At 36.1% G+C, this 21,337-nt stretch overlaps 1 protein-coding gene across 2 annotated transcripts in view; it reads right to left on the bottom strand.

Moving 5' to 3' along the window:
• The window catches only part of LOC117421157 (cytosolic carboxypeptidase 1-like), a 103,337-nt gene that overhangs the window by 66,071 nt on the left and 15,929 nt on the right, over nt 1-21,337 (bottom strand). Inside the window, exons 3-5 of one of the 2 annotated variants that reach the window (XM_034035153.3) lie at nt 18,762-18,892; nt 3,558-3,625; nt 2,356-2,419 (exon numbers count right to left, since the gene is read on the bottom strand). In XM_034035153.3, the coding sequence (XP_033891044.3) occupies nt 2,356-2,419; nt 3,558-3,625; nt 18,762-18,892 (263 nt within the window). Of the gene's footprint in view, nt 1-2,355; nt 2,420-3,557; nt 3,626-10,122; nt 10,371-18,761; nt 18,893-21,337 lie in introns of those variants that run through there. The other variant, XM_034035155.3, reaches the window with a different exon arrangement.

Here is a 21,337-nt window from a genome sequence, read left to right as displayed (position 1 = left end):
CTGTCCCATGAGATTCTGGCTCCCTCTAAAGCAGCATAACGCATTTTTATCCCAGATGGCTGACAATAGAGTGCGTGCGCATAATCTGGTTTGTTTACTTTTTGCTGTCTCAAACTTTTAAAAAGAGCCTCAAGAGCTGCTGTGTTGATTCTGTGGTTTTGTGTATATATATTAATCACACATATTTTTTCATTTGCCATTTTTTGAAACACAAATTCGCGAATACGAACATCTGATTTTTGTATGGGCCCCACACATTAAACTCACACATTCAAGAAAATACATCTAAATAATATTCTCTGAAAATGTAGCTAGGCTTGCTGAAGGTGGCTTTAGTGGCTGCCATTAGTGATCCTTGTTCTGTACAGTAATTCACTTCCAGCCTGCGCAACACAGCTACCACCCACATAATCGGCATCAAAAACAGCACTATACCATTAATAACCTAGTTCTTGTGGCACCTGAGATTAAACTATTATAATTTTATCTCCTTGAATCTAGGCTGTTCGGGTGACCTACTGGTGGCGTATTGTTGTACTACATCTGTAAAATTCCTGTATACCTTACAGTATTTATTTGTCTGCAATTTTTACTTTTTAAATAATTTGCCCCTACAATAAATTATCACTTTTTAATAATTTGTCCCTACAATAAATTATTACTTTTTTAAATTATTAGTTTTGTTCATGTCTCAATGCTTACTTTTATTTAATTGAAAGTGGTCAGCATTTGGAGAACCTGGCCTTGCTCACTATAAGTGTTCATAAAACTATTTCTTTGGGCAAAATTCCCAAGGTGGCGTAGTCAAATAAAACAGTTAATTATATAGTGTAATAGTTGCATTGCCACAATGATTTCTGATAATCATCTTTGAATGCTAATCTTTGAATAATGTACGCTTTAATAAATACATTTGATTGAATTCACTCACTGTTGTTCAGTATCATTAATAACATGGATGAATTAAAAGTAAAATCATTATAGTTGCTTCCAAAATCCTTACATAATGGCACCCCAGATGGGACAGTGTGTTATTCAGAAACACTTTGGCAACCCAAGATTGTCCAACGGAGGGAGTCCTGGGATTTATTTATTATTTTATTCACCGTTAGGAAAAAAAAAAAAAATCTAACTTATAAATCAAAATTTTAGGATATTGTGTTAATTGACGACAGTGACAAAGTATTGTATAACTTGCACATATTAAAATACAACAAATAACTATGGAGGAGGACGGAAATAGTCCTGTGGAGTAGTGATTAGGGCTCTGGACTCTTGACCGGAGGGTTGTGTGCTCCAGTAAAAACCCACCTGTATAAATAGATAATTGTATGTAAAAAATAATGTGATATCTGTATAATGTGAAATAATGTATAATGTGTATAATGTGTTATCTTTGTAACAATTGTAAGTCGCTCTGGATAAGGGTGTCTGTTAATAAATAAATAAATAATAATATAAATACATAATTAGGGAAGGACTTGAGGAGTCCTGTATGTGTTTAGTATATACAACTTTTAGTATCAGAAAATAGTGTTCATCCAATATGGTAATATATTAATACACGGTTGCCGCTAAAACAGTTCAAGTTGTGTAACTATTTACATTTGCTAGAGGTAAAAGGTATTCTGTTATAAATCTAATCTATTCCAATTTATTTTAAAATGGCATGTCGAGGTTCTGTGAAAAGAACCCACTAGTTGCAACAAAAATTGAGGAATTATTTATACATACGAGGCACTAAAAATTTAAAACGTGCAAAACGTCTTGAACAAAAATAAAAATTGTAACGATTTAAAATCATGCAAATCTGTGCTCAAATGAGAAATTAAATATCTTGGTGACCAAACGTTAAATAGTATTGTGCAAAATGTGTAAATTAAAACAAGCCTACCCGTACAAAATGCAGGAAATAGGTGATAACTGTAAATTTAAACCGAGGTAAGCAACAAGGCTAGAAAGTGGACAGCCTGCTTCTGGCCGTCTTGGCAATATATTCTCAGTATGTTGAACTGAGCAGAACCTGCCTCACCTAATAGACTGACATTGATGTTGCCCATGTACAAGAACCCAATATTTAAAGCGCAAGCAAATTAATATAAAAACTTACATCACAGTTTACTCCTGCTTACCTGTCACTTTGGAAATTGCCTAATTGCTAAGAAGTTATTTGTACTTTAAAGTCTTAAACAATCGTTGAGTCTCATAAATGTCTTGGTTCTGTGCATATTTTACAACAGTATATATCTTAATATTGATAAGCCGTTTTCAAGTCAAAGATTTATTCATTAGATTAATTAAGTTTAAATTCAGGTTTCTTCTTCTGTCCTAACTGTTCTAAATGTCCATACTTACCAACTGAGACCAGTTCATTTAGAATGTATAGTGTATTCAGAGTAGTCTGAAGGTCTTGAGTACTCTATTAAAAGACAAAAAAACATGTCTGTGTATTAGATTTGTAATACATATCTTTTATATATTATACAATTATACAGGTATATATAACTTGTAAAGGTTATGCAACATGCTGCAATGGCTGCTTAAATTTTATATATATATATATATATATATATATATATATATATATATATATATATATATATATATATAGTTAACTACAGAATATAACCAAACCATGGCGTTTGAGTACAGCTGTAGGGAACCATGCAGAGAAATCACAATTCCTTATACAGTATATAAAATACTGACATCATCAAAATCAGTTTGTTTAAATAATAATAATAATAATAAAATTACATTTTACAAAAACATCTAAATGAAAAGGTCATATTTTTGCTAATAAAAAGAGATTAAAAGTAAGGGTAGGATAGTTAGCAAGCTGTAGTACACATTTTTCATGGGACCATGTGAAGCAAAAACCAGGAGTTAAAAAACATGAACCTGCCCAGGTTTCACACACCAGATCATACTGATAAATGTGTCGTGAATACTAAATTACAGCCTGCTTAACTACAATAAGTAGGTTAATCATACTGTATGCTAGTAACACTACAGATTGCAAGTTTAATGTACTGTATCCTTATAAACCATTGCTTCCCATTTCTCCTTCTCTTTTCTTAAAGTAGATTATGCAGCAGCCCCACCTAGTGGCTTCTTATTAGTATTTTTCTGTACCAACATAAGTAAGGAGACATTCATTTATTACTTTAAGTGTTCCCATACATTTCTTAAAAAGTACAATAAAACTGGGCATTTAGGAACTAAACATTATATTTTTCAGATCTAAACATAAGTATGTGCATTTGCAGTTGGGTTATATTTTGCAAATACAGCTATGTATCTGTACTCTCCTGTTTCATTTTCATTGTACATAATGGATCACAGTCCTTTCCTATTTGGTTTCTTATTTGTATTTTCTTATCCAGACAGATGAGACCATTTTCTTTATTGCACGCATGCCCCAATTCTTTATCCATAACACGGTATAAACAGTTGAACAATATATTTTTGCTGTACTGAAATCTGGTTTTAATTTCTGCAGTCAAACAGCCCTGGCTAGGCCAAAGGAAACTACACAAAAGCACAAAAGTCTTTACCTCCAGCGTGGACAGAATGACTTCCATGCCAGTGGAGCCCTTGGCTGTCATTTCTTTCTTTGTTTTCTCTGGAAGGTAAAGTTACAACGAAAAAAAAAAAAAAAACTATTTAAATGCTTAGTGATAACCTTACACGCACACACACAGTACACATTGTTATGGTTTTAGTGTTAATTTGATCAACATATAGCCCAAAGAACCACCTATTTCTAGAGGTAGTCCTGGGATAACCATAAATAGGTGATCAATGCAGCCGAGAAGGATTCTTCAGTGCTCTAATAAAATCCAGCTGTGACTTAACCCTGCATAGGGTTATATGTGTTTTAAAGTAAATGTGCAGCCTTAATTTAATGAGAAACACAAATATTTAAAATTGAAAAAATAAAGTTCCATTGTATTATTGTGACACATATTCATATTTGAAGTGGCTGAATGAGTTGAGTACTATAAAGATGTGGCTTTTGTGTGGGGGAGTATGGGTGTTTAGATACCCATTTATGAAAATGAATGTGTGTAATGGTTTAATTCAGTTAGCACTCAGGTTACAAATTTATCCCAAACGAGCTCAAGATCGCGAGGAAACGATTGCACACAAAAAAAACATGCAACGCTGTTATACCTTTTATACATTTTATCAAAAGTTTGTAAATAAAATGTTACAAAAGCAGGAAAGGTTAATTTCAAAATAGCATAGAACAGCACATTAATCTCAGTAAGAAATAATGGTCATGCAAAATCTCAGTTCGGTGTAAAATGTCAATTACATGTGAAAGCAATACAATTGTCTATAACAGTGGTTCTCAAACTTTTTTGTTCACGGACCACCTGGATTTTTTTTTTTTTTTATCTCGGCAGACCACACAATAAACAGTAAAGCTGACTGAAAGATAAACACTTAAAACAATCACTTGATTTTAAGAATAACCGTAGACATAACTTTCTTTGTTGTAATGCGATGGGTAGACCTGTTTCTGTGAGCAAAGTTAATTTAAAATTGGAGTTTTAAAGAACGGTTCAAGTTTACTTTTCATTAACAAGAATTTACAGGAGAGGGAAATGTAAATTGATAATTACAGCAGAAATGTATTTATGTGAATTAGTTACAATACATCCGTGAGGTACCAGCACAGTTGGAGCTACGAATTTCCAACTATAATCTTTATTTATAAAACAGAATGTTTGAATGCTGCACGCTGATTGGCTGCTGAGGATTTTTCACCCTGCAGTTAAATAGTACAATGCACGGCGGAACTCATTTTTGCCGAAGCACAGTTCAATTAACAAATTATCAATACACAACATTTTAAACTCGCAATAAATATTCACATTGTTGTGGTGTCTTTTAAAGTTTTTTAAAAAAATGAGTGACAAGGGCCAAAACAAAAGGTCTACAAAAACTCATGGACATAAACAACAGCAACATGGACCACCTCTATCACCAACATTAATTCTTACATTAAAACCCGTGATCACCCTTATTATACCCTGTGACTGGAGCCTATTTAATTATCCATTATTCAATTTACGGCTCCAGCGACATTCCCACATGTATCTGCAGGGAGGAATTTAACCCCCTCCCTGCCAACCCAATTTCACCACGCACACCCACACCTGTGCACCTGCAAGTCTTTCACCCTGCCACAACCCCTTATTCAAGTTCATAGATCGCCTATTATTATTATTATTATTATTATTATTATTATTATTATTATTATTTATTAGCAGACACCCTTATCCAGGGCGACTTACAATTGTTACAAGATATCACATTATTTTTACATACAATTACATTATTTTTTACAATGATGAGAGGCCCACTGGATATAAAACACACACCCTTTTCACATTACACCACATATGCCAGCAGTGTGGAGTAGTAGGCCAGCAGTGTGGAGTAGTGGTTAGGGCTTTGGACTCTTGACCGGAGGGTCGTGGGTTCAATCCCGGGTGGAGGACACTGCTGCTGTACCCTTGAGCAAGGTACTTTACCTAGGTTGCTCCAGTAAAAACCCAACTGTATAAATGGGTAATTGTATGTAAAAATAATGTGGTATCTTGTAACAATTGTAAGTCGCCCTGGATAAGGGTGTCTGCTAAGAAATAAAAGCTCTGCAAGCACCGTTCCCTGATGGGAAACAGCTGTCAAGAGTTTCTCAGTCCGCTCAGTCCGTTGATTTTTTTGTATCGGTGATTCTCTCTTCCTCTTCCTTGAAGAAGCAAAGGAGGTCAAGGAAGACCATTTGGACTGCATCCTATGTGGGCTTTTCCTCCAGCCACGTTGTCTGCTCTCCCTTGACACAGCCCTAAGAGGGTGGTGTGGAACGCTGCCCTGGTGTAATTGACAGCGAGCGCTCTGTGGAGTTGCGAGACACATGTTTCTCCTTAGAGAAAGCAGCACAGAACTCACAGAAACTGCGGTTAGTGAGTGCCTCTTTAGCATGCTTTGGCCCCAGGCAGAAAGAGCACCTACCGTGCTTATCCAGATTGGCCTTGCACATGTCACAGGGATAAAACTCAGGCATGATGCAAGCAGCAACACAATGTATAGTACTGTAAAACTGCCGGGCTTGAACCGGTACGCTGCCTTAGCACCGAGTTGGTACAGTACCCTCGGTACAGTACATGAACTGGAGTGGAACCGGGACTTTGTTTATAGAATAGGCTATCAGATTGCCTACACCTCCTCTTCTTATATACTGCATCTGTTTTATATTTGTAAGGCAAGCTAACATTTTATATATGTAAACACATTATGGCTACTAATTAGTTCTAATTTATACATAAATTCAGAAAAACTGAAATGAGAAGGGATTATTATCTGTGAAATGTCTCAATTTCTATTCCTATCAGTAGCGCAATATGCAAAACTAGCTTTTTGTTACTATTAGGATGGTATAAATTCACTGGTTCAGGCTGACTGACAGCTGTGAGTAAACAGTAGCTGGTTTTCCAAACACAAACACAATTACAAATCAACATGTTGGTATGCTATTGTTTATATTTGATTCTAAATTAAGTTTACTTAACGGAATTACTTTTAATACCCTGTTATTCCATGAGGGACAGACACTTTTGACCAATTTCCCCTTTTATTATAAACAGTACTTTCACTGCAGAACCTTAAAACAGCACTGAAAAACTTTAATGGCAGACACCTAAAAAAAGGAAAACAAAAAGTCTCAGCCAAAATGTACTATATTTTACTTTAAAAAAAAAAAATTAAGACAGTAATCATTAATAGTTGTATTAATAGCTTCCCTGATTAATTGGTAACTATTGTTTGTTGGTTGATGCAAAGATGCAGGCAGTACAAATGCAACACCTAAAAAATAAAGAATATTGCACAATTGATAGAAATGAGAAATACAGACCAATGGTATTTCCTCTGCATCGATTTACCATATTGAAAGAATTTGGACAAAAGTTTCTAAATTAGCAAGAGGAAAAATAGCTCAGTATGTGTGTGTATTTCTATATAAACAAAAAAAAACATAGAAGATCAAAACAGCCACTTTGTCCCCTATTTACTTCTAGTTATCAAAAAACTTTTTAAACAGAGTCCAGATTAGGCTGTGCATTATTATTATTATTATTTATTTCTTAGCAGACGCCCTTATCCAGGGCGACTTACAATTGTTACAAGAGATCACATTATTTTTACATACAATTATTGGGTTTTTACTGGAGCAATCTAGGTAAAGTACCTTGCTCAAGGGTACAGCAGCAGTGTCCCCACCGGGGATTGAACCCACGACCCTCCGGTCAAGAGTCCAGAGCCCTAACCACTACTCCACACTGCTGCATGCAACATGGTCCATGACAATGCATCCTCCCAACAATGTGCCCCTGTTTCTAGATGTACATATTTAAAAGTCATAATATAAGAAATGTGTGTTTACTTTTTTTATTTTTATTTTATTTTCTTGTTTTGTAACGTTAACCACAGTGAGATGCCAAAGTGACAGTAGTAAATGTGTGAGACTGAGATTGAAATGTGAAACAAGTGAGATGTAGGTTGGATTGTTAAACTGTATCATATAATGGCAGGGTGATGTGTACCCATATTTTGTAGTAGGCTAACTACAGTTCAGATTTTTCTGCCTGTCTTGCATTTTTAACATGGCATCTGTTGGGCATGATGAGATTGGGGTTTCATTAGCCTGTAGAATAAATGTAACAATCAATCCCTGTGGTAACGAATGAGGCAGAGCATGTCAATTTTTTGTGTTTGTTTTACAACACAAGGCTCAAGTCAGTGTTTATTAAATTAATAAGAAAAAGGGAACGGGAACTGGGAGAAAATAAGACTAAGGCAGCTAATGAACAAAGTTATTTGTAAAACCCCTGGCGGCCACATACAAAGCCCAATAAACACTCCAGATAACCCCCACAATCACACTCCACACTCATCCAGCCATTCAGTAATTGCTCACCCCACTAAGACCCCTTTCCCACCTGGACATAACTGACATTTCCCCCCCTCCCTCGCACTAACAACCCAAATGTTCTATTGGGTTATCTGGGTTCATGTTATGACATTCTCATTTGCTGTCTTTTAAAAAAAGTTTCTCACGTAATTTTTCTTTTATTTCTACCGTCCTGTTACATTAGTAATTGTACTCGCTCTGTGCACAAAATCTTAAGTAGGCTACAATGTAATTATTGGAAACTACAAAATACGGCAAAAAGAGATCATTGTAATTTTAATGAAATTAAATAAAAAGATACAATGACATAGAACTAGGTATCTTTACCAGAAATGCAGTATTTACTAAAGTACAAGTTATATCATTTCCAAACCGATACTTTTTACAAATGCCGATTGCTATTTATGATTTCATCTACTGATATTTACTGAACAAAACAATGAAACAGTAATGTAAACACCGTCCTAAGAGTGTTTTTATATATACATTTTTATTAGTTTGTTACTATACACGTTAAGAAAACCAGAAAACTCTGAAAATGAGTAAATGACACTCAATTCTGAGCTGTCACAGTGAATGGTGCAGTTTTCAGTCTACCCAAGAAACAGTCTGTGGCATTCTTATTTTGATTATCTAATAATTGAATCCACTCTGGTTAACTTCACAAAACAAGAAACAACTCATGTCATGTTAAAAACATGACATGAGTTGCTCTCGCAGTCTATGATGAATAATGGAATAATGTAACATTCATAAAGCCCCTTCCTCACTGCTCCAGGTGAACCACTAAACACTAGCTTATTGAAGTGAACGTCAACAATTTCTATGTGGTTACACAGTCAACATCTTAAAAGTATACACACATTTTTCTTATATTATGACATAAAATATGTACATATAGTAATAGGGACAACTTGTCAGGGGGGGGGGGGTGAATTGTTGGGGTGGGGGGCGCATTATACTTAATGATTTTTTTTTTTTTTTTAAATGTACCAACTGTATGACATACTCTGTTTTGTAGTTAATTCACAAGGGTAAAGTAAGGCCTTTCTTACTTCTGGGACATTTATTAAAATAGTGTTACATTTAATGGCTTTGATAACTGTTTGCAAATGAAAGACTATCTGAATAATTGTCTGAATCTTTAACGGATATCAGAACATGAAAATACCATGTTCATCCCAGCACTAATAGGCATATTTAATGCCTTCCTGAAAATCGTGGAGTGTTGCAAGTCCCAAACACACATTAATGTTTGTTAATATGGCCCCAAGTATTATATAATGTCTGTAGGTCCTTTTTCTCCACAATATTTTTACCATAAGCATTTAAATTGTACATTGGGGCTGACAAATTTAGTAGAGCAAAGACACCATAAGAAATGGAATGCTGCAGCATTCATAGCACTGGAAAAAAATAACTTCTATAATAAATAAAATGATAAAAACTGATTAAGACACTTCACTAATATACATTATACAGAGTTTATATTACTAATATAAACTTCGCTCTACAAAGCCAGCTTTGTAAAACCCTTGCATAGTGTACATAAAGTTATCTCTCATGCTAAAGTGTGTTTGAAAACAGTGGAGCTAGTTTCAGGTTTCTTTTGGTACTTTTGTCCAGAAATACAACAAAATGCACAATTTATTATCTTGTAGTGAACAAAACTCATGTAAGCAAATAGTAATTACAAGCTGATATTTTAGGAGATTATTTAATGTATTTAGTTGATGTATATTTGTTTTTACCAGAATTATTAAAATCACCATGGTCATATTTTTTAAAATCGATAGAAAATACACAAAAAGAAACATGCCAAAACATGTTGTAACTGTGGTAAGTATATACCAACACTGAGTATGTTCAATGATTGTAATTAATGTAAATAATATAACAGTTAAGCACTGTATTTAAGACAAAAGAATACCAGATAAAATGGTAATGCATTAGATTGAGAAGGATCAATGCATGACTACAACCAAGTGACAAACATAAAACAGTACTGTTGAGGCAAGGGTACTTTACATAAAGCAAAGAAACATATGACACTAATAATGAATTGTCTTGCAATGCACATGACAGTTCAAATGTTATTTCACATTTTTGCACATTTCTTTCCATGATCCAATGCTTACCCTCTTTCTCATCCCTGCAATAGGCCTGGTATTTAGAAGTGATGTACCTTCTTCTATTGGAGTAATCCATCTCTGCAGAAAACTGTCTTCTGAACATTGCAGCACTAAAGTGGGCTGACAGAAGCTACTGTAAAGTTTACTTTACCATTCATTTTATACACCGACAAGCTGCTGATGTCACAAGCGATGAAGAAAGACGGATACCAAGCCCTCTTTACAAAAAAAAGTTGACACCAAGTTAACATTGTAAGGTTTCTGAATTTCTCTTTTTTTTTTTTTGATTGGCAAGACTGACAGCTGATTTGTGTTTGCTGGAGTTTGCTCAGCCATAGCAACTAAATGCAGACCATGCTCTATACATACATGTGATCCTCTCCTAGAGTTTCCTCTTTGAAGCCCTAGACATTTTTATCACATAGTTAACAGTTCGTGATCATCATGTTTTCTTTTTTTTTTTTTTTTTTTTTAAAGGTTGAAACTGACCTTCAGACAAGAGCGCTTATTTAACCTCTGATGATGACTGTACACCGCCAGCTCTCTGTTTTCCTGTCCAACCACTCTCTGCTTGACCCTCTCCAATCTGGCTTCCGCTCTGCTCACTCAACTGAAACCGCCCTCCTGTCTGTCACCAACTCACTTAAGTGTGCCCGAGCTGCCTCTCTCTCCTCTGTCATAATTCTCCTTGACCTCTCTGCTGCCTTTGACACTGTTGATCACTCTATTCTACTATCATCTCTTGCTGACCTGGGGATCTCTGGCACTGCTCTGGCCTGGTTCTCCTCCTACCTCTCCAACCGCACTTACCAGGTAAACTGGCGTGGAGCAACCTCCACACCTCACCCACTCTTAACTGGAGTCCCCCAAGGGTCAGTCTTGGGTCCTCTCCTGTTCTCTCTCTACACCCGCTCCCTGGGCCCCCTCATCGCATCCTATGGTTTCTCATACCATTTCTATGCTGATGATGCTCAGATTTTCCTCTCCTTCCCCACCTCTGACTCCACCATCTCCTCCCGTATCTCTACCTGTCTGTCTGCTATTTCCTCCTGGATGCACTCGCATCACCTCAAACTCAACCTCTCTAAATCTGACCACCTTTTCTTTCCCTCCTCATCCTCCTCCTCTGATCTCTCTATCTCTGTTCCTCTGGAATCTACCACACTCTCTCCCTCTTCCTCTGCTAAGAACTTCCGAGTCACCCTGGACCCCTGCCTCTTATTCCCAGCACATCTCCACTCTGGAACGCACTTGCCGATTCTTCCTGAGCAACATCCGAAGAATCCAACCCTTCCTCACCAACTACGCCACCCAGCTCCTGGTCCAGGCATTGGTACTCTCCCGCCTAGACAACTGCAACTCCCTCCTGGCTGGCCTCCCTGCGTCCGCCACCTGTCCGCTCCAGCTCATCCAGAACTCTGCTGCCCGCCTGGTGTTCTCTCTGCCTCGCTTCGCCCACGCTACTCCACTACTCCGCTCGCTCCACTGGCTCCCGATCACCGCTCGCATCCAGTTCAAGACTCTTGTACTAGCCTACAGATGCCTTGACCAGACTGCACCCAGCTACCTCCAGTCCCTCATCTCTCCCTACACCCCCACTCGACCTCTCCGCTCCGCCTGCACTAGAAGACTGTCTCTACCTCCGCTACGCTCCCCTGCCTCCAGAGCCCGCTCCTTCTCCACCCTCGCTCCGCAGTGGTGGAATGACCTTCCTACAGATGTCAGGACTGCCCAGTCCCTGACCACATTCCGGCGCCTCCTTAAGACTCACCTCTTCAAACAGCACCTGTAGAACTCCTCTGTTGTATCCTGGGACACTATCATCCTTCATTTAAATGTGCTTTATTTTGCTCTTATCTGCCCCCTATTTTACTGCATTTAATCCTGTACTTCAGAATACTGTAATCTGCCAAGTGTTTAACCTGTAGTATTTTGTACTTAATCATATCCTGATGTAACTATCACTATTTAATCATATCCTGATGTAACTATCACTATTATCTGCTGTATTATTGAATTGTGGTTTGTCACACTTGAACAAAAATTATTGTATTTCTTGCTCTTATTGTATTACTTGTATTGTAACACTTGAAATGTATTTGCCTGCGATTGTAAGTTGCCCTGGATAAGGGCGTCTGCTAAGAAATAAATAATAATAATAATAATACTACATCTGTCCTTCAGAGATGTCATTTCCTATTGGTTACAGCCAAAGACTGACAGCAAGAAAATGATATGGCAAAACACTTTTCAAGCAGCCCTCTCGTCCACTCTATTAGACTGGACACACACAGAACTGCACTGGATATCACTTGTCATTCCCAGCTCTAATAAATACAAATAAAAATACAAATGTGTTAATAGTACCCAATGTAAATCAGTACAAAAACCCACCAATCATTAGCAAAGTACCCAAACATGAAAAGCTGCATTTTTAAAACAATAATAATAATAATAATAATAATAATAATAATAATAATAATAATAATAATAATAATTATTATTATTATTATTATTATTATTATTATTATTATTATTATTATTATTATTATTATTATTAACATTAGCAATGATAAATTTATATATATATAGGCATGCTTAAAATTCAAGGGTAGAGCACATCACAGTCACGCTAAATCAAGAAGTGTGTAACAGAGTCAATTATTGATGTGCCAGGTAGTGTCAAGTGTATTGCACTACCAAAATATAAACCTGTCTGACGCACGTTACCAGGACTCAAATGTATACCACACCGTCTAAACCCTGTTTAGAGTCAGCCAAAGTATGTGAGACAAACAACAGTACAAGAAGACGCTATAGCGGTCAACACGTTTAACTGACAACCAACTTAGGTCCATGCAACAAAACAGGCCAGTTTTATACCCTTCAAAAAATAGTGGCAAAAAACGAAACATTATTATTATTATTATTATTATTATTATTATTATTATTATTATTATTATTATTTATTTATTAGCAGACACCCTTATCCAGGCAAAACAACAAATAAAAACAGATTATCAATCAGACAATTAATCAGTCTAATAATCAGTATTTAAATATTAACAATAAATATTTCACATTATTTAATATAATGTAATTACAAGCAGCAAGCAAATATTCAATAATTCATCATTGTTATTTGGCCACAAAACAAAAAGAAAAATATATATATGAAAGGCCTTTCCCTAGCATTTGAAATCCCCCTTTAGTGTAATTCAATAGGCTAACAAAACCAACTATTCAAAGCTAATAATTTTAAAAAAGCAGTTTATGGGAATAGAACCCTCAATTGTCCAATTAACTACAGTGCCTATAGAAAGTCTAAACCCCCTTTCAAAATGTTCACCTTCTGTTGCCTTATAACCTGGAATTAAAATGCATTAAAATATATATTTTTTTCATGTATCTACACATCCTACCCCACAACTTCCAAGTGAAAAAAAAATTATAGAAATTTGTAGAAAATTATTTAAAAATAAAAACTGAAATAGCTTGGTTGGATAAGTGTCGTCCCGTCCCCCCCCCCCCCCCCCCCCTTGTGTGTGTGTGTGTGTGTGTATATATATATATCAGACTGACATCTCGCATTCGTAAATATTGACACTTGCTTTTAAAGGGAGATGCAGCATTTTTTTTTTTTTTTGTTCTTGCATTTCTAACAATTTTAATAGCAGACTGGATCTCTGCATTTACGTTTTTCATTTCTCTGTGCTTCAGTGGTACAAACAGACGATGGTCCGATTGACAGAGCATTGTGTTTTGAGGAATCATATCGTCATAAAGAACTGTCAGCGCATACCAGTGTCAAGTTTGTTGCATACCAGTAAAGGTACGCATACCACAGGTTGAAAACCAGCGGTCTAGCCGGTCAAGTCGAGTGGCTCCGCTACAACAGGTCACGTGGAAAACTGAGACGTTCAATTTTAGCAAAAAAGGATTCGAAGAGGAATCGAATCCTGAAAATGGATTTGGGTAATAGAGAACCGGGTAACTGGGATACTCGAGTACCCTATGTCATCCCTACTACATAGTAAGTTTAAAAGGTTTATTATCCTGAAACTGTGAGAGAAAGAGAGAGGTACCGCCTGAAAGAGAAAGGAGGAAACACACAAACAGGCAGTTTCAACCTAAAAATACAATAATGTAAAATCGGTAAAAAAAATTCAAAAACCATTTGTTTCAGTACAACAGATACCAACGAACAATATTATTACTCCAGCCAGAGTCAAATTACTGCAGAGAGAAAATTATAGTTTCTCAACAGGAGAGTGAGAAGAGAGAAAAAAGCATGCGAGCCTACCGAAGCCCACAAGGGGATTACACGACTAAATTACACTAATACGCGAAAACAGTGAAAAACTGAACCGTAACAATTTCCAAACTGGAAAACGATAACAAAGAAAAAGCAGAATAATTCTCTTTTTTTTCTATAATTCATAGAAGTGTTCTACTTTTTCAAGCTTTTGTAAACGGCTACAACTGATAACAAATAAAGTACATCAAAGTGTGCAATGCAAAACCTGTAATACATTGACCTTCGGTCTCGTCATTTATCTTGCCCACTTGAATGTAGTTTATTCCTTATCGTTAATAAATACAATTGAGTTATACAATGACCTACCTTTTGATGATTTTGTCGTGCTAAATGATGATGTCGGCCTTTGCTGTGTGACCTTTTCTTCTTGTTGTTGGCAAATATTTTTGGCATTCATCAGGTTTTAGCCTCGTCTTGCATTCATACCCCAGAAGCTCTGCCTGCATGTTCCTTTTGTAGCATTCAAGTTCAAAGTGGTCCTCACGCACGAAAGAATTTCGACCGAATAGAAGGGTTTTCAGTGTATGCCCCGTTCTCAAATTTTGCAGCCATTTTTTTGCTATGATTGCCCGTATTGAATTAATAGGCCTTGGCACACAAAATAACTTTGTCTTGTTTCTACGCTTATTATTCAAGCACCGAAAGTTTTTAACTTCGCCATGTCACATGCTATGGGTTTTCACCGCTGTATCCCATAAACCCATGCGCGCAATTTTTGGCCTGTCAGGGAAATCAACTACTTGACGTCATGTTGCAGCCTGAAAGGCTCCAATATGTCAGCTCCCTCAAGTGTTACTTGTCCCAGAAAGTTGTCAAAGAAATTGAAAACATTGCTAAACGCACGACTTGTCGACCAAATTGGTGCAGCAAAAATCATTTATTGGATATATGGAGCACTTAGATAGCTTTTTGGGTACAGGCACCCTTTAACTATACTTAAACAATCCAAAAATTGTTCTATTTAGTAACAACCAGTTATTAGAGCTAGTAAAGGATACTTTTAGCAGCTGCCAAATTTGCTAGCCACAGCTGTAAAAGCTGCAAGAGGAGGAAATAGCACAAGAACTGGCTAAAACGGGGTAACTGCTGAGGTCACAACTTAGTGAGAGGTTCAGATATCATTTTATGCAGAGTAGTAAGTTGAGCAGACAGGCACTGCCAGTACTATTAAGTGATCTTATTTCGCTCATATGTGACAGGAATCAAAATGTTTCCATCACCACCAACACAACTACACAGCCAAGTCACAAAATGAGACCTCCACTCCTAGGTCAGCTGTGTGCAGAAAGAAAATGTGCTAGCTGGGGAAACTCACTCATTCCAAAACTCTTGCCTTACAAGATTGTATAGGGCTGTCAGTTAATCGCAGTTAACTTCTCTCTCCTTTGCCCTCTATCTTGACCCTCACAGTATACCGTAATTAATTCCCTGCAGCACTATTTGAATATACTTGAGTGTATGCAATGCAATAAGTGCAGATGATGTTTAAACAGAAAGTTAGTCACAGAACTGTATTGAGGAGCAAAGCACTAAAAGTGAAGGACTTATGAATGGGACAGAATGGGACTGTTACTTTTATCTGTTAGTTCCAGTATCACAGAATGCATCTAGTCTGTTGTACCACTTGTGTGCTGTAAACATGCCTTCACTTCTCAAAAAACACATACTAGCAGCTATTCTGCTACAGGCAGCAACAACAGAACAACAAATGAAACCGTCAGTTTCGCCAGTTTTTTTTTTTTTTTTAATTCTAGTTCTGTGCAAGCCTGTGAATCAAGCTACATCATGTCAGTACGATATAGGGTGTCCCACTTGAAAGTAGCCACGTAAGTATTTCAGTTAGATTTTAGCATCGGCCATGTTCGATTCCATGCCATGTCTCCCTCCTTGGCTGTTTAAGTATGGTCCGCTCGATGATAAAAAAAAATCCTGCCGGCAACCTGGCCCTTTAAATCTTTTTACTCAGGCACTGTAAGAGACAGCCCTGCTAGCGTGGCACGGTTCGAAAGAGGAGGTTCGAGGCTTCAAAATGCATTTGTGTGTATTTCCAGGATTGTAACCTGGCACTGAAGAGCTGTGAATGCGAGTGTTTTGCAGTGTTACTGCTGAGCTCTGACCGACCTACCTCGGTGTAGTAAAACACACATTTTCAGACAAAATCTTTATAAAAGAAGAGAAATTGAGACATTAATAGGCACAAGGACCTATTTTCTGATACATAAGTGTCTTAAGTGTTTGTGGATCAGATGCACAAGTCAGCTCTTAGGATTAAGTTTGCCATGGTCATTTAGTAGTCACAGTGAATAACGCCATCTTGCACCACATGATAAGTGTCTCTGGCACGAATAATTTTAATGTGTTTTTTGTTTTGAACATTTTTTAATTGTTCAGTTATTTTTGGTTGCTTTTGGTCTCTTATATATATATATATATATATATATGGCCATAATTCCTTTATTTATTATCCAATTTATTCAAATTTTTATCATGTTCTCTACATGAAGTTTCACTTTACACTGTCAGATTTCAGCTGGTAATGTGAAAAAATAGATTTTATAACCAATAAATAATGTTTTTTTCTAAAAAGGGTCTATTTTTCTGTGGTTTTTGATATCTGTATTAAACAGGGTGAGTCTTAGACTATTTCCCTTTTTTTATGAAAGCCTAGTGTGTGCACATTCATTCCATGTATGACATGTACCTGTAACCTTTATAGTTAAAGAGTGGTTCTGAAACTGTTTTCTTTGGTTGCAATTTTTTCTAAATATACTTAGTTAATTGTTTGAAAAAAAAGAATATGTAGACTTAGCACATCTAAATAGTTTCCAATCATTTCTGTAATAAAGCTAAATTACAATAGTCCCTCTCTACTGGATCCTAATTCCAAGGCACTTCTAATAATAAACTGGAGATAAAAAACAGGTACTTGCAAGGGTTATTTTGTAATATTATTTCCTGACAACAGGTACAACTTGGGTGTCTGTCAGAGAAAAACAATCAATCACTTGCTACACAATTCAGAGTTAAATTGAATAATGAGCGTTACACTAACAGGAAACCATATTATTTCAGAGCTCAAGATCAGAATCTCAGAATGATAATGATGATGAATGATGACTCAAAAAATCTCCAAAATATAACAAAGTCCAGAGAATTCTCAGCTGGCTGACTTAATTCATCTTTCAAAATACTGCTTGTCTCAACTAATCGTGTAGCACTGACAGTAACACTACACAATTGCAAATTGAAGGTTATAGTTTCAAATACAATGCGACAGACCTTTTTTTATATTTATATATATATATATATAAAAAGATTTTTTTGCAGGCAAATGTTCAATTTTAAAACATTTTAAACACTCTGTGTTCTGGGGAGTGGAAGTGTCTTCACGCAAGGTGTGGTCGATATGATGTTATCGAGCAAGCACTACAGTTCAGGGCCTATGCACTTGCATATGGGGCCACAGCCAGCCTAGGTCTGTGCTTCAGTGTAAATGGGTGGCTCAAATGAAAAGAATCTTTTAATCTGGTCAAACCTAAACCTGCTTGACTGGCTGCTCGCTTTGAAGATGTCGACTTTGATTGGTGTTGCAGCTGTCACAGACCCACATTCCCAGATCAACAACGTTTCTATTTCTATGTTCAATGTATTTCAAATGTAGATTAAGTAATTATGTATTTGTTCTTTCAGATCTATAATACAATAACTGGCATGGTGTTTACATTGTTGAGGAAGTGCTACAGGAGTTACTGAATTCAGATACCAAAGCAAGTGTATTACCAACCAACCCCACAGACTGTAGGACCTATAGAACCAGGAGTGGTGCTGAGAATCTGGAGATGAGGAGGGATCTGCTACTGTTACAGGAAGACTAGGCAGAGTACATAAAAAACATGAACTGGTTAAAATACAGGCAGAGCCTTTCTGTTCTGGAGCACTGTTGTATGGACAAGTGCAGTTTACAGTTTGATGTACAAACTTCTGTTAGTTTCTATGGTGTATGCAACTTGTTGACATTTTCACTGCAGTACATTTTTTCTTTTCACTCTACTGCCTCAAATAAGTTTTCTACAGCACTTTAAAAAAGACTGGTAAACACATCACAGGTATACTTTTTCCTCATACGGACAGCTATGACTTAGAATTTACAGTCATGACTAACATACATGTTTTTAAATAAATGAACTGAATCAGGACATTACTGAAAAACTGACATGCGAATCCTGAATATGTAACATCTCTAAATCAAAACAATTATAATGCTCAATTTTTTGCAAAAGAAAAAAGTATGTTTTGTGAACTATTACAGAAAATGACGACACTGTACCTTGAGTTTGTATCAGATGAAGGATTTTTGACGTGATATGTCTGGCATTGTCTGCATCCAGTATTGCAGACTCTGCATTAATCTTCTCAAGCTGGGACAGAAGTGTAAGGACCCGAGAATTACTGGGGACTCTGGGGGAGAGAGAAAAAAAAAAAGCCATTGCCAGTTTGCAGTAAAACACTGGTTATGTAGTTATGTGCTTATATTAGTGCTAGTACGGTAGACAGTCAGTGCGATGCCAGGATACAAACGCTTCGGCCTTCAGATTCACGTTGGACAAGTCACATCAGTTTAAAATGACGTTTATTGCTTTAAAAATGTAAACTACACAATTATTTTATTTTAAAATATGGTAGAATCTGACACACAATTTTTGGGGTAAAGGAAAGGGAGGATGGAATAGCGCTGCTTGTCAATTTATTGGATTTCATGAAGATGGTCAATGCTTTTCACATAAAATGTTAATAGTAATGTTAATTAATAAGCATATTTCAAATCAGAATAACTTCTGTTAATAAAATAGTATTGGTGTATTATTGTTGTTGTTAAAGTCTTAAATGGACATGTGGTGTGAACGCATGCATGTTCTTTTCAGTTGTTAATTTAACTCAAGTCCTTTAGATTTTTATTTGTATTTTATTTTTTAAATCAAGTGTTCTCATTTGAATTCAAGCTGTGCTTTGATGTTTTGACTAGTACATACTGCAGTGTTTTTAGTTATTGGATCTTCTGATGTTTGTTTTTGATTTTTAAAAATAAAATAATGCTGATGCATTGCTTACCAATACATGTGTGATAATTAGGTTATCACATATGTATGTATAAGAAATTAGGTTGCCAATTGCACCACTAGAACATAATAATAATCTCAACAGTATTTAGAAACTAAAGAAACAAATGAGATAAAAATCAGAACTCCTGATGCTACCGCAGGTAGTACACACTATTCTGTAAAGGAAAAGTCTAATACTGTGTACATCTGCACATACTAAAGAATATGCTGACAAAATAACTTATTACACAAATAAGTCTTTCTCTTGACCAGTTTGTCAGTAGTGTTTAGACCACAAATTAAAATAGTAATGCATTCAGATTTCAGTCTGAATTTAAATCCATGAAGGTGTCACTGTGAATGTTTTTATTTATTTATGTTTTTTTTTTTTTAAGAAAATCATGAAGTTATTTTGATACAGTCAAAACAGAAAATAGAAGAAGATAGTTGGACAGCATTTTTTTTTCTGGATTCTAAAATCATCAACAATTTTGTAACAACAGCAGAAAAGAAGTTCAGAATCAATAGATGTGTTTATGCATGTAGGTCTTAAATGGCAGACAGATTTAAAAAAAAAATTAGCATAACCAGTAAAAGAAACCCATGAAGTCTGGCATGAAAACATATAGTCTACTGCATAAACTTTTATTTTATGAAGCTGCTTAAAATATATAATATATTCAGCTTTCTTAATCCGAGACTGGTTTAGACGTAACATGATTACATTTTCTTCTTGTCATCACTACAAGTGGTCATGGAAATTGTTGCAACACATGTAGCCTGCATAAATCTTTCTGTGTCAAGAAATCATCTCGGGTCATCTCCACATATCATTTTGTTAGTCAAGTAAAAAGGCTACTTTAGCTCAGGACTTTACAGTTTTAAATCATTGCAGATGATTCATAAATAAAAATGGAACAACCTGCCATATCTTTAAAAAAGCTACTTGCCACAGGTTACAGACTATCATCCAAGTCTCGCCACCATCATGAATGGATGTCAAATTCCTTCCTTTCAAGCCATTCCAGACATAAAAGCGTCACACACCAAGTTGCTCTTGCAAATATTGAGTCAATGTATAGGTCAGTTCGGCAGCCCTAACCCACTTCCAAACCATCTGTTGAGGCCAGAGGTGACAGTCAGTTTTAACATTGCCCTCAAACATGTGACCAAGGTCTTTCATGAACAGTGATCTGACTCAGAGTCACACACAACACCTTCTCTCAGGTTACAAACACTCTGTGTTTAATTTGCCCTTACCAAGGCAAATGTTATTTTCATTATTATTTTATGTATAAACATTTCAGAAAATCACAAAATGATGGTATGCAGTGCCAAAATTTTGAACTTACAATTCCATACTTTTTGTTTTAAAATATGTTCATTGAATTTTAGTGCGGAGTGATGTGGCAAGTGGTCCACGAGAGATTAATCCATCCCTTCTGGAATGTCACGAGCCAATCAGAGTGCTCCCTCCAACCACGCAGTTGCATAATTAATCTTGATGTTTTCTTTTAAAGTGAGCAGAGCAGAAATGTATTAAACACATAGGCCATACAGTATCCAATACAGTATATAATTAAAATTACGGTCCGAGTAAACCACCTGTATTTTTTATTATGATCCCATTTTCTGTGATTAATAAATTCATCTCTAACTGAAACACCTTCTTGAAATGTAGTCAGAAGTACCAAACTTAAAATAAGTGTACCAAAAAACCTACTATCAAAAAACAACAAAGAACACAATAACCTTAAACATATGTGAAAAAAGCTCCACTGCCACAGCAATAAACATCTTATAC

The sequence above is a fragment of the Acipenser ruthenus genome, chromosome 1, assembly GCF_902713425.1.
Source record: "Acipenser ruthenus chromosome 1, fAciRut3.2 maternal haplotype, whole genome shotgun sequence".
Lineage (NCBI taxonomy): Eukaryota > Metazoa > Chordata > Actinopteri > Acipenseriformes > Acipenseridae > Acipenser > Acipenser ruthenus.
Note: the sequence above shows the minus strand (reverse complement) of the source record. Positions and strands in the feature narration are given on the sequence as shown.